Raw genomic sequence first — 14374 nt, forward strand, 5'->3', positions numbered from 1 at the left:
TTGATGGTTCCACTGGTGCAGTGAAATGCAGTCTAAGTGTGTATGTCTGCATATATGGGTGTTTGTATGTACTATGCTACAAACGTGTCACTTGCACATTCCAAGGACATGTGACTGTAAGAATCAAAGAACTACATTTGACTTTGAACCAGAGCTTTGCAGGACTTAAGCAAGGCCACAGAGCCCCAAAGTGCCGAGATAATCATCAGCAGGCAAGTACTGCCATCTAGTGACTTTAAAAAGAGCTTCAATGCAGCCAGAAATGATCAGCTGCTTTAAATATTGACTCACATTTCATGGAAAACTGAGCTTCTGGTGAAGAATCAGCTCAAAGCTAAACTTGCAAGAAACTTTAATTATGTTAATGAGGCTGTTTTTAAATGGACACAGCAGGATCACCGAACCCAAATTCAAGAATTTCTCATCCTGCCACGCTTCCTGTGAATCTTTCTCCCTCCTCCCTGGATCCTTCAGCCTCCCTCAGATCAATAGCTTTGTTTGTTCCAGCAACACCTCCCAGTGTTTTCACTTGTCCCTCCCTGCAGGATGCGAATTGGACGTCCTATCCTGTGCAGTGGTTATGCTGTGAATCAAAAAAGCTAAATTAAATTGCCTAATTGGTTTCCTTGGGAAGGGTAAAACCGATTTAAATTGATTACCAGTAATGGCCTTTTGTGGAGCCACATTGGCTTCTGCTGTTTGAGGAGGATTTAGCAAAACCAATTAATTTGCCTCACCTCTTACGCACCCTCCTTCTGTTTCCCTTTGTCTCTGTCTGGGAGCTTTTTCATCTTTGCTTTTTCCACTTTCTAATGCACTCCTTCATACTCCAACAAATAAAAGGGATGATGACGATAACGTCACAGGATAACAATCATTCAGGCCTAATTGGCTGAATACTGTCACATACCGGTGCTGATAAATGTTGTTTTTTTTCCCCAGGTCTACTGTTACGAGACTGGCCTGACAAAAGATAATTTAAATCTCTCTTTCAATTACGGTGGCCCTGCCTGTTTGCTTCCACGCTGCTGCTTGCTTCAGCTGAGGGAGGAAAAAGTGAGATGTCAAGGTCACATTTTGTCACACAAGCTGATTAAATCCCCTAATATGTTCTCCCCATCTCTGTATCCCTGCCTCCGTGTTCCTCCACCTCCCCTGCTTCAAATATTATCACAACCACACCTAATGTGACATCTAGAATGGAAAAAATACAATCACTTAATGTGATTTCATTAATTACATTGGGGCAACTATTGTCTAAGATTAAAGCAGATGTCATATACCCTAATGGGAAAGGGAACAATCCTTTTCTCAGAGAGGACTTTTAGTTAACGTTTTTCGTGCAAATTATAAAACCATGCAGATCAAGAATTCTGCCTCGTCTGTTTCTGTGTTTTGCGACTAAGCAATGTCAGGTTGGTGCACTTTTTCAGCTCCAGTGCGTGCAGTAAAATTAAATGCAGTTAGGCTGAATAGCCCATGACAAATTAACAAAATAATTTCAAGCATTGTAAATTTATTTATAGCCGACTTCATGGATTACAGATGAGTGAAGCAACCTTCCACCGCCTGAGGTTCAATAGAGATGTAAGAATAATGGCTTAAGTACTGCTGTTTAGTTGGATTACACGCAAAACCCTTAAGCATCACAAATTACTGTTGAAAGAAGGATTTCATTATGGTATTACTTTACACACATACGGTGTGTGGGTAAAGCAAATTTGCATTGAGTTGTAAAGTACAGACTTGAAACTTTCTCCCAATTTTTGTTTGAAATTCCTAGGTCATGTAAAACCAACAATATGATAGTTTTAATTTGATAGTATAGAAATATTAGAGCGTTGGTGTAGCTCTCTGTGTAATTTTGCACAAAGTTTGTTTTGAAGAGTTGCAGCTAACAAGGAAAAAAACACCTATAAATATACATGTTTCTATGGGACTTTTTGTATATAGTTTTATTATATTTAAATTTTACCCTTTTATATGTTCATATTTTCATCCTATGTCTACATTTTCAAGTTCAAAAACAGTTCATTGAGCATATTTGTGGTTTTTATCGTAGTAAAAAGTATAATTTTTCAACTCTGATTTCATTATTTTTGGGCTCAATATGTTGATAAAGTAGGTCAAAGTGAGAAAATAAAGTGAAAAAATAATTGCCAGATCATAAAGGTGAAGAAAAAATGGATACCAAATATGGGTATAGGAAACATTTTTATGTGCTACATGAAGGGCAAAATCAAAAGTATTCAAAAATGGCCAACATAGGCTTTTTCATCTTTGCTTTTTCCACTTTCTAATGCACTCCTTCATACTCCGACAAATAAAAGGGATGATGACGATAACGTCACTGGATAACAATCATTGCATTGCAATGAGTTGGTGCACGTTACCCTGGAAACCAGCTTAGGGCGCCAACTTGACCTTAGTGGGTGAAGTTAATTGGTGTCATCAACCAGGTCACAGGGATGTTTTACACCTGAGCGTCTGGAAGGTGACTGAGGGCAGAGCAGTGTGTGTGGGTTTCTGCAAAACACAAGTAAATTACCATACAATATTTAAGCTAAACAATGTAGAAACAGGGAGGCAAGGAACTGAAGCATTTTGTTGTTGCACAGCAAGCTGAACTACAGCAAGAGTAAACTGGCACAGAGGGGAAACATAGATTTTCTTGCTAAAACAAGATGACATTTCAAATAAACACTAGACAGTTTGCAAAAACATTGTATATAAATGTTACAATAACTATGAATAAAACAACAATATAACTCTGAACTTGACATGCAAAAGTCATTTCAAAATATACTGAATCAAGTGTAACTCTAACTTTATATCAACCCTCTGGGGTCTGAGCCTATTTTGGCCATTTTTGAATACTTCAGTATTATTTTTTAGTACTTCAGTTGTTTTAATTGGCTAAAACATGTTTTGCTGCTGCCCCTGTCCACTTTAGAAGACATTGCTTATCTTTAGTGGCAGTACTCCTTCCTGCTTTTAGAAAATTGAGTGTGTGCCGACCGCTTCAAAAAATCTGAACTATTTCTTTAAAACAAGATTGTGGCTTGCAGAGGTACAGAAAAAAACACCAGAAGTTAGAAGTTGAAAATAAATGCACTGAATTGAAGATGACAATGTTGGAAAGGAAAATTCAACTGTGAATTAGGGATGGGAATAATTAATTGATGATCAATTAATGGCCGTTAATAATTTGGTCGATCACGTGGATTTTTTAATCAATCTGTGTATTTTTTTATTTTATCTCTGACTGCGCATCAGTATCACTGAACTGAAACTGGCCGATCGTTCAGTTCTGCGGCCATACGTCAATCAGCCAATGAGCTGAGAATTAAGTTTAATAAAGCTACAGCTTGCAAACTGAAAGTCGCAATAACAATTATAAAACACACAGAAATACAAGAGTATTAATTTGAGCAAAACTAGCTTACTGTATCAAACCTTGCTAGCATGAATTACCGAGTTTAATTTGATTGAAAACACACCTGGGGTCAACAGGATCAAGTATCTTTTCGTCCTTTCAAAATAAAAGCATCCGTTTTCAAAACAGACTTTTGCACAGTACTTTTTAAATTTTTTTATTTACTTTTTATTGAGGAATTTTTAACATTTTATAGGCTTTTGCAGAGTACTAGCAAATATATTTATTTTGCCCATGTATGAATGCAGCGATTAATCGATTAATTGATCGTTAACTTTATAGATGTTCGAGTTGGCAGCTTTCTTCCAAACGCCCATCCCATACTGTGAATAACAAGGTTGTAGAGAACAGTATATGTTGTATATGTACACTATAGTGGCCTTACATACATACATCAAGCTGTAATTGTATCTGTAGTAGGTGGTGAACAAAAGTAGGCTCAAAATAAGTCCCTTCGGCCCTGTCTGCCGGGTAAATGTTAAATAATTTTAGTATTCCATCAGCGGCTTTGAAAGATGAAGATAAAAAATATTTCTCCTTTTCTGCAGTGTTATAATCGCAGCTTATAGGGAAACCGATTATCAAGGATTGGGCGCTCAAGTGTCAGGATGGGAAGATGTGACAAGAGGAGAGGCTGATCCTTAAAGCAAAAGACTGTCTGGAAAATATAATGAAGGTAATCGAGGTCAAAACACATACAGCTGAGACATTTCCCCGAAAAGCCATAATGGCTTTTTTTTAAAACCACATCAGACAGGACATTCAACCACTGAAATGTATAGTTTTTCACTCTCGTCGGCTCTGTCATCATGTCTCACTTTACGTTCACATTTCCCACCTGGATCTTCTTTCACTGTCACCTCTTCCTGTTCTGTGGCTGCGTCTCCACCTGCATATGAAGAATGAATCTGAGATGACCTTTTACAAACCGCAGAGTGCTGAAGAAAGTTGTATCCGGGAAGCAAAAGAAATGCTATCCAATTGAACAAAAACTGCAAAGAGAGTAGAAAAAACAAGAACAAATAAAAAAAACAACATAAAAGACATATTCCTTTATACCAAAATGAATTTCGCACTTCTGAGACTCCCTGCCCTCAGCTTTTATCTTTGGCCTGAGGTTTGCACGCCAAAGGCAACAGCAGCTTCCGATATCAGAGGCAGATCTGAGTCCAAACTTCAGACTTTTTGAACAAACACAGTTGTTTTTAGTGAATAATTTATTTCAGTCAATAGTGGTGCTGTTTAAACAATGAATACAGAGATGACACAAAGCCCCGAGATATGAGGATAAAACCTGTTTTCGGAAATATTTTGTTTTCCGTAAGTGTTCTCAGCCATTGTGAGGCACACATCTGAAAAACTATGACTAAAGGTAGTATATGTACAATGTTAAAAGCCCCTTTTTATGTAGATTGTATAGCACAAAATGTATTATTAACCACATCAGCCTTGACTGACAGCAAAGTGTTTTCAAAGATGTACAGTAGAGGAAACTGAAGCCACTTTATCTACATAATCTTAAGACAATTGTAAAAGTTGTGGAAAAAGTATTCAGATTTCTTACTTAAGTAAAAGTACTAATACTACACTGCAGAATTACTCCACCACAAGTAAAAGTCCTGCATTCAAAACGTATGTAAGTAAAAGTACAAAAGTACAAGAATATGTACTCAAAGTATCAAAAGTAAAAGTACTTGTTATGCAGAATGGACACATTTACATTGATATTTACTACATCTTCCAAATATTTTATTGGATTATTGTTGATGCATTTACATTTTCTCAAGGTGGTGCTCATTTGAACTATTTAATATATTGTTCGGAGGTTTGATTTTAATGTCTAATCGCTTTAAATTTGTGATGTTTTTTTTAAATGTTAAATCTTGATTCTGAAAACTAACTAAAGCTGTCAGTTAAATGTAGTGGAGTAGAAAGTACAATATTTGCCTCAAAATGTTGTGAAGTAGAAGTATTAAGTTACATAAAATGGAAATACTCAAGTACAATGTTGAGGGACTTGAGTAAATTCCGTTACTGGATATGAGCATTTACGTATCTTATTTTTTGGAGATCTTTTAAAAAGATCATGTCACATTGTATGTTTTATTTTGACTGAATAACTTTTTTTTGTGGGTTGCTTCATATTTTTATTGTCATTTTTTAAACTAGTATACTATTTTTTCTATATATTTTTTAGCAAAAGTACACAAAAAAATAACATTTACTTTCAACACATCTAGAGTTTATATTGTCAAGCATAATAATAATAATCATTAGATCTATGTAAGTCACTCATTAGCCCTAAATGCCCTTCAAAATAAAATAAAGTCTGCCATAGTCACGGAAAAATTGGGCAACTGTAATGCAGAAGTGCCTTGAACCTGCATTACTTCTAATTTCCAGCAGGGGGCGACCCCCATGGTTAAAAAAGGGGCTCTGATTGTATATGATTCTTTGACAATATTATCCTAATTGATTTACTTGATTTATTACCTCAGTAAACATTCTCATAATGAGTTTATGGTCTCAATTGTTTGTTTCAAGTTTTCTTTATTTATTGTTGTTTGCACTTACAAACACTTTTGTGCACTTATAAGTGACCCTCCCTCTTAAACCTATAAATAGCTATACTTTACTTAAATTACATAGCTAGATTTAGATATAAAAAAGAAAAATACAAACAAAACACTATGATACAAAGGTGATTAGAACATCTGTAGGGATTTTTTGAGCTTGGTCTTAAATGTTTTTAAAGAGGAACATGATTCTGTTCCACACAGGTCCTACAGAAAGGAATATGTCAGTTATTCTTTCTTCTTGTAAGATGTGCATAGTAATGAGAATTAAACTCAAAGTAACTATGATAAAAATTAGGTAGAGATGCAGGAAGGCAAATTACTTTATAAGTGTATAAGAACCCCTGTTTGATATTTATTTACCTCATAAATTATAGTTGCAATTATTTAAATTATGATGTAGTTGGGGCTAAATGAGAAGATCCAATTCAATTCGATTCAGCATGTTTATTTTGTAAATAATGGTCCCATTTAGGTAAACTAGAAAATAAAGGCCATGTGGCTGCCTTGTGATTGACAAGTTGTCCGGTTAGAGTGATGTCTGTGTTTTTAGAACTTTGACAGTGTGATTTTAGCTCATGAAAGTTTATGATAAGATTGTTGCAAAAGCGTCTTGTTCAGCATTTGGTTTTACTAAAAGACACAATAAGGCAGGGGTCTCAAACTCAAATTACCTGGTGGTCACTGGAGGCAGTATCAAAATGACCAAAAAGGCACAAAATGACCAAAAAAGACACAAAATGACCAAAAAAAGACACAAAATGACCAAAAAAATACACAGAATTACCAAAAAAGACACACAATTATTTAAAAAAGACACAAAGTGACCCAAAAAAGACACAAAATTACCAAAAAAAATAATTAAAGGGACCTTCCACACACAGCACGGTAAAGTGCCATTCATATAAAACTCGCATGAAACTTTCATATCAAGGTGGGGACCACAAAATATCGTCACGAGGGCCACAATTGGCCCGTGGGCCGCAAGTTTGAGACCCATGCAGTAAGGAGTCAGCTGTTTGTTTTTGTGTTGGACCAAACTTTAGACGGACATTGCCTTCTATACACATCAACTCAGTGCACTAACAACATCAGAGACAATGAAAAACAAGAAAATCATAAACACATCAATGTTTATTTTTATATCTCTCATTGTAAAACATTTTAATTCTCTACAATTATTTACAATCTTCATAAAAAAGGTTATTCTATTAAAAGTGCAGACAGGCTCTTTACCCTGCTAACGTCCATGGAACAACAAGAAGACGTCTTCTTCCATAACTCAGTTTCTTTATGAAATTAAAGTTAATTATGCATCACTTTTCTCCTCCTCACTGAGGAAAGTTCTCAACCTGAAAATAAAAAAAACAAACATGAACAACTAGTTAATGGGCAATAAATCTCACAGGCACAGGGATGTCTCTGTGTTCAATATAATAGCAGTCCAATGTGACAAACCAGATTAATCCAGGTTTTTAGTACATTTTTTATTGCTACATGGCAAACAAGGTACCAGTAGGTGCAGTAGATTCTCAGAAAACCAACAAGACCCAGCATTCGTGATATGCACGCTCTTAAGGCTGTGCAATTGGGCAATTAGTTGAAAGGGGTGTGTTCAAAAAAATTAACAGGGTTGCATTCAATCAGTGAGGTCATCAATTTTGAGAAAAAACAGGTGTGAATCAGGTGGCCTCTATTTAACCCATAAGAACCCAGAGCCAGTAATCCTTAAAAAGGAAAATTATGGGGGATATACCACAGACCAAGTGGACCTTATGATATATCTTATTTTTAAATTAATAAACTACACATCTTTTCTGCTTACAGAAACACAAATTTGCCTTTTTCTTTGCATCTCCACAACATATATCAAAATTGTGACATTAACAGTGCTGTTTAACAATAAATATTTTTTTAGATTTGTTTTTAAATAACAAAATAATATTAAATCAATAATAAATAAAAACAAATAACCATCTGCCTTTTTTGTTTTCATCTCCATAACAAATATCAAAATTGTGACTTTAATAGTGCTGTTCGACAACAAATTCCATTTCAGATTTGTTTTTAAGTAACAAAATAATAATAAATCGAGAATAAATAAATATAAATAACACTGCCTTATTGGACGGCTTCTCAACAAGCTACTGTAGCTGTAGAACACTAAAAAACACACTTGAGAAAACATACATGAACATTACTAGAACATTTAAAATGTTTGTGACACCTGTCACCGTGGGTTCTTATGGAATGGCTCTCATGATGAAGCCAGCATTTATTGAACATGCATTTCTCTTTGAAAGCCTGAGCAAAATGGGTCATTCAAGACACTGTTCAAAAGAACACCGTACTTTGATTAAAAAGTTGATTGGAGAGGGGAAAACTTATAAAGAGGTGCTGTTCAGCTAAAATGATCTCCAATGCTTTGTAGCAATGAACAATATACTAAAAACCTGGATTCATCTGGTTAGTCACATTGGATTGCTATTATATGGAACATTACTGTACATTAGTCTCCTCACCTGCTCAGACCAGGGGGTAGCTGGCTGCAGTAGCAATGCCACACTGGTTGTTTCTGTTCCTGGTCATCCAGATGTATCCCTTGTTCCCCCAACCCACACCCCAGCTGCAGAAACACACACATTACATACATTTTTCAGCTGCTTTTATGTAAAGAATCATAATCACAAGTACGGCATGTCGGGACATAATGATCTGTTTTCTGATAGAGGGTAAAAGTAATGGAAGCAATTCAGAGTAATGGTGTAGTTTCAGAGGGTGTCAACATCCTGCCTGAGTTTCACTTCATTTTGGCAGCTATAAATAAGACCTCTGTGAAAACAACCAGTGGTGGAAGAAATATTCAGATCCCTAACTTCAGTAAAAGTACTAATACATCACTGAAATTATTCCACTACAGGTAAAAGCATTCAAAACTTACTCAAGTAAAAGTACAAAAGTATCAGCATCAAAATGTACTTAAAGTATCAAAAGTAAAAAAGTACTTGTTATGCAGAACTTTAAATTGATCATATATTTTATGTAAAATCCTGACCTGTAAAGTAACTAAAGCTGTCAGCTAAATGTAGTGGAGTAAAAAGTACAATATTTGCCTCAAAATGTAGTGGAGTAGAAGTATAAAGTTACATAAAATGAAAATACTCAAGTAAAGTACAAGTACCTCAAAATTGTACTTAAGTGCAGTACTTGAGTAAATGTACTTAGTTACCCAAATCACTAACCACCTCATCACAGTTTAGCATTACATATAGAGGATCCAGGATATGGAACTCACTTCCTCCTTACTTAGTCAACCTTTCTCGTTTATTATTTAAAAAATCTTTGAAAAACCGATTACTATTTCAATAACTTTATAAATAATAAAATTATAATTCTTGTTTCATTGCTATGTTGTGCCTTTGTTTTGTTTTTCTAGTTTCTTGCTCTGTATGATTCTCTCTTCCTTGTTCTTTTTTATTTATATATATATATATATATATATATATATATATATATATATATATATATATATATATATATGGAATTTATAAATTGTATTATTGTTATTAGATCTTTCTTTTAAAACTGTGCCAAATAAATCAAATTAAATCAAAACTTTCCACCACTGGAAAACAGCAACTCAGTCAGTTTTACAGTGGCAACAGAAAGCTGTGTGAGTGTTAGCAGGAGAGCAGTCTATGATGTAGAATAAGAGCAACAGATTTGGGTGTGTACCTGTTCTTGACCAGCCAGTAGTCACGTCCATTGTCAGAGTTGTAACCCACAGCCAGGACTCCGTGGTCCAGATCTGTGCTGCTGCAGCCTGGCTCATCATACACACCTAGAAACACAGATTAGACAGACATATGGATGAGTTAAAACATAAAAGTATATTCTGTCTTCTTGCATTTGGTGAGAGTATTTTTCTGACTAAACTGTTCACCTGATTCGTAGAGCTGGAAGGACGCGTGGGAAGCATCGATGCCCACGGACACAGGTCCGATGGTGGCCACAGCCTCCTTCAGGGCATCTTCATCACCCTGTGTCACATCAACGTAGCCTGTGCATGTGGCACCAATGGTGTTAGGGTTGAAACGGCACTGGCCATCCTGATTGAGAGAAAATGTTTCACATTTAACCAACAGTTTGTATCAGAAATATAAGCTTTTAAAGGGATGGATTTAATGAAACGGCTTTACATTGTTGGACTGCTTTGTCCCACTATACATTTTGTCCACAAGATGGCAGTATTGTACATATTTTACATGGAGGAACTTCATTTTTGAACTCTTAATGAGTTGATTTGTAACTCCAGTGGTGGAATGTAACTAAGTGCATTTACTCAAGTACTGTACTTAAGTACAATTTTGACATCCTTGCACTTGAGTTTTCCATATATGTAACTTTATACTTTTTAGTGGCAGATATTGTACTTTTTACTCCACTACATTTAGCTGCCACTTTTGTTACATTTTAGGTCAAGATTTAACATAAATAACGTAATATGAATTTCAAATTTGTATGCATATTTAAAAAGAAAACCACATAAAAGTATATTACCACTACTTGCTGCTATTTGCTGCTAAAAAAACCCTAATAACAACAAAAACCCAAACCCTATTGTATGTATTTATATTACGTTTATATATATGACTGTACATATGCATTTTACTGCCTTTTTGCACTTCTGGTTAGATGCTAATCTGCATTTTGTGGTCTATATATATATATATATATATATATATATATAACAGTGTGAGTCATTCTGCAACGAGTACTTTCACTTTTGATACTTTAAGTACATTTTGATGCTGATACTTTTGTTCTTTTACTTCAGTAAGTTTTGAATGTGTGGTATTAGTACTTTTACTGAAGTAAGAGATGTGAATACTTCTTCCACCACTGTGTACCTCTGACACTGGATGTTGTACATTTAACCCTTTAATGCACAACATATTGACCCCCCTTCTAATGCACAACATGGGTCAAAAATGACCCGCATTCATTCCCCATGTTATTTAATGCTTGCTGTGTGTTTCTCTGCTCTATCTTTTGATATCAACTGATTTTATGATAGAATATTCCAAGTATTCTTTAAATATCTTGTTTTTGAGAACAACAGATCATTATTTCCATTTTGCCTCTCATACTTCATGAAGAAAAAAAGGTTTTGTATTATTACATAGCTAACTACTTGGCTAAGTAGCTTGCTAATCTAACTACTTAACCAAGAAGTTAGCTAAGTAGTTAGTTTAGCAAGCTACTTAGCTAAATACTTAGCCAAGAAGTTAGCTAAGTAATTAGCTTAGCAAGCTACTTAGCTAAATACTTTGCCAAGAAGTTAGCTAAGTAGTTAGCTTAACAAGCTACTTAGCCAAGAAGTTAGCTAAGTAGTTAGCTTAGCAAGCTACTTAGCGAAATACTTAGCCAAGAAGTTAGCTACGTTGTTAGCTTAGCAAGCTACTTAGCTAAAAGAAATGGATATGGGTCATTTTTGACCCATGTTGTGCATTGGAAGAGTAGTGACACAAAAAGGGATTTTATTCAAAAATTAATAAAGGAAAACAAACTAATTGAGGAAACCCCGTAATACTGAATGATGAAACTAATTTATTGCAAAGATATAGAACATAAAAACTCTATTGGGTCACTTTAGACCAGGCATGTCCAAACTATTCCACAAAGGGCCGTGTGGCTGCAGGTTTTCGTTCCAACCAAGCAGCAGCACACCAGACTTGACTCAGTTAATCAACTGATCTCAGTCTTCAGACAGTTGATTGGTCAAACTGTGTGCTTTTGCTTGGTTGAAACGAAAACCTGCAGCCACACAGCCCTTTGTGGAATAGTTTGGACATGCCTGCTTTAGACCCATGTTGTGCATCAAAGGGTTAAGCATCTTTCTGCTTACCTCTGCCTCATAAGGGTAGGATTCCTCTGTGTCGATCCCCTTGTTGGCTTTGATGTAGCTGAAGGCCTGGTCCATCAGGCCTCCCATGCAGCCCATGTTTCCATAGTCACCAGAGCAGTCAACCAGCTGCTGCTCGCTCAGAGACGTCAGCTTCCCTGTCTTCTTGAAGTTCTGACCCTCCAGTGAACCAGTCTGAAAGAGATTTCTGTTCAATTAAAACCAGCAGACAGTTGTGTAAAGTTGAAAAGAGAGGATGAAAACCAGTGGTGAAATGTAACTCAGTAAATTTACTCAAATACTGTCCTTAAGTAACGTTTTGAGGTACTTGTACTTTACTTGAGTATTTCCATTTTATGTAACTTTATACTTCTACTCCACTACATTTAGCTGACAGCTTTAGTTACTTTTCAGGTTGAGGTTTAACATGAAAAACATGATCAATACAAAGTGATTAGACATTTTCTTTTAATTACACCTCATAACAGTATATTAAGTAGTTAAAATGAGCCCTAACTTGAGAAAATTAAAATGGTAATCAAAACTAATAATCTAATAATATATTTAGAATATTTTTTTCTTACTTTCTATTGTTATTATTATTTACTTTTACTTGTTTTAATCTTTTTAATAGGATGGGTGGGATGAAGGTGGGTGGGGTGGAGGGTGTTTGCTTGCGTTTCTATGTTTTGTTATTTTTGTATTATTATTATTATTATTACTTTCTACTTTTTTATGTAAAGCACTTTGTGTTGCATCTCTCTTGTATGAAAAGTGCTATGAATTTGAATTTGAATATTTGAACATATATATGAGTGGGTCCATTCTGCATAACAAGTACTTTTACTTTTGATACTTTAAGTACATTTTGATGCTGATACTTTTGTACTTTTACTTCAGCAAGTTTTGAATGCAGTACTTTCACTGTAGTGGAGTAATTTCACAGTGTGGTTTTGGTACTTTTACTGAAGTAAAGGATCTGAATACTTCGTCCACCACTGATGAAAAGAGAGAACAATAAACAGTTGTAGTACGTACGGCGCTGAAGGCCCAGCAGGATCCACACTGCTTCTGATCCTTGATGTCAGTGACGTAGCCCTTGTCCCTCCAGTCAACAGTGTTGGGCAGATCAACTCCTTGGGGCAGACGGAAGAAAGTAGAACCGCCGCGAGGCAGAGAAGCGTTGAAGGAGCCCAGGCAGCCCTGAGAGATCAGCCGCTTGTACTCTTCATTTTCCTGGTGAGGAAGAGAAACAAAAGTCAGAGTTAAAGCATCCAAAAAGTAATTTGCTGCATCCTCATAATGGCAGGAACTGATTTTCTGTGCCTACCATGTCAGCAAAGTAGGTCATGCCCAGGCGGTAGGACTTGATGCCCTGATCGGCCATGATGTTGTGCACCAGCACCAGTCTGCGGTTGCTGAGCCAGATCTCCCTGCGCTGAGCCTCCTCCACTGGAGAGCTGTAGGACCTTCCTGCCATTCACAGAAGGAAATAATCCATAGTAAATTATTAATCAATAAAATCCTTTTCCAGTTAAGTAATTTTACAAACAAAATGTAAGCTATAAACTTCTAAACATGCATTGTAAAAAAAGAAAAACAATAGCTATTCAATAAAATTGAGGCAACAGATTGCACGCAATATTATTAATTAAATCTAACTATGTTACAAGTTGAGTTGATCACAACTTAACAGGTGCCTGTCAATTAAAAACGGACTAATTCTATTGTGTTGGATTCATTCAAAATTCTCTTGATTTAGAATTAAATACACATAAAGATTACATTTAATGTGATCAGAATAAGTAGATTCTCTCTCAAACATTTTTATATTAAAGTTACTTAAACAACTGCCTCAAAATCAAGGACGCATTTATATTTAATACATTTCATCAAATATATTAAGTGAAATTAAATGACTACAGAATCATTTATTACAGTGTGTCTTTAGGTCTTTTGTTGCCTCACCAGCAGTATTTTCACACAAAAAAAAAAAAAACAGAACAAAATCTACTGTACTTGACAACAGAGTAAAACATAAGAAACCTGATAAGTTTAACTCACCAAACTTGAGTTTCCATGCGTGGAACTCCAGGTCTTCCAGAGAGATTGTGGCACAGCTGGCCACGGCCAGAGCAGCAGCAACCAGCAGCAGCTTCATCCTGAGTGACACACGAGCAGAAAAAGCAGAGAGTTCCCTTGTGACTTGCAGGAAACCACACAGGTTGAAACTGAACTCTTTCACTTCAGCTTCGCCTCATAAACCTTTTCTGCCGTGACGTTGCAGCACGCTACCGCTGTCAGCTCCATTTCCCGGCTTCTTTGAATCTGTGTTTCGTCTCTCACTCAAACTCTTTCACATCTTTATGAGTCAAGAACTAAGCGGGCTGAGGCAGCTTTCAGTTATTATCCTCACCTGTGGAACAAACTATCTGTAGATCTGAGGACTTATCTGCT

General features: G+C 35.8%; 1 protein-coding gene across 1 annotated transcript; it reads right to left on the reverse strand.

Annotated features, from left to right (window-relative positions):
• Positions 1-7162: 7162 nt before the first annotated feature.
• On the reverse strand, positions 7163-14109 carry ctsl.1 (cathepsin L.1). The gene is made up of 8 exons (XM_059353150.1): positions 13982-14109; positions 13248-13390; positions 12956-13153; positions 11921-12112; positions 9956-10121; positions 9748-9853; positions 8535-8638; positions 7163-7364 (listed from the first exon to the last, which is right to left on the reverse strand). Exons 1-7 carry the CDS (start codon positions 14076-14078, stop codon positions 8539-8541), a joined length of 1002 nt encoding a protein of 333 aa, XP_059209133.1. The 5' UTR covers positions 14079-14109; the 3' UTR covers positions 7163-7364; positions 8535-8538.
• Positions 14110-14374: the final 265 nt, after the last annotated feature.

This window comes from Centropristis striata, chromosome 16 (assembly GCF_030273125.1).
Source record: "Centropristis striata isolate RG_2023a ecotype Rhode Island chromosome 16, C.striata_1.0, whole genome shotgun sequence".
Classification (NCBI taxonomy): domain Eukaryota; kingdom Metazoa; phylum Chordata; class Actinopteri; order Perciformes; family Serranidae; genus Centropristis; species Centropristis striata.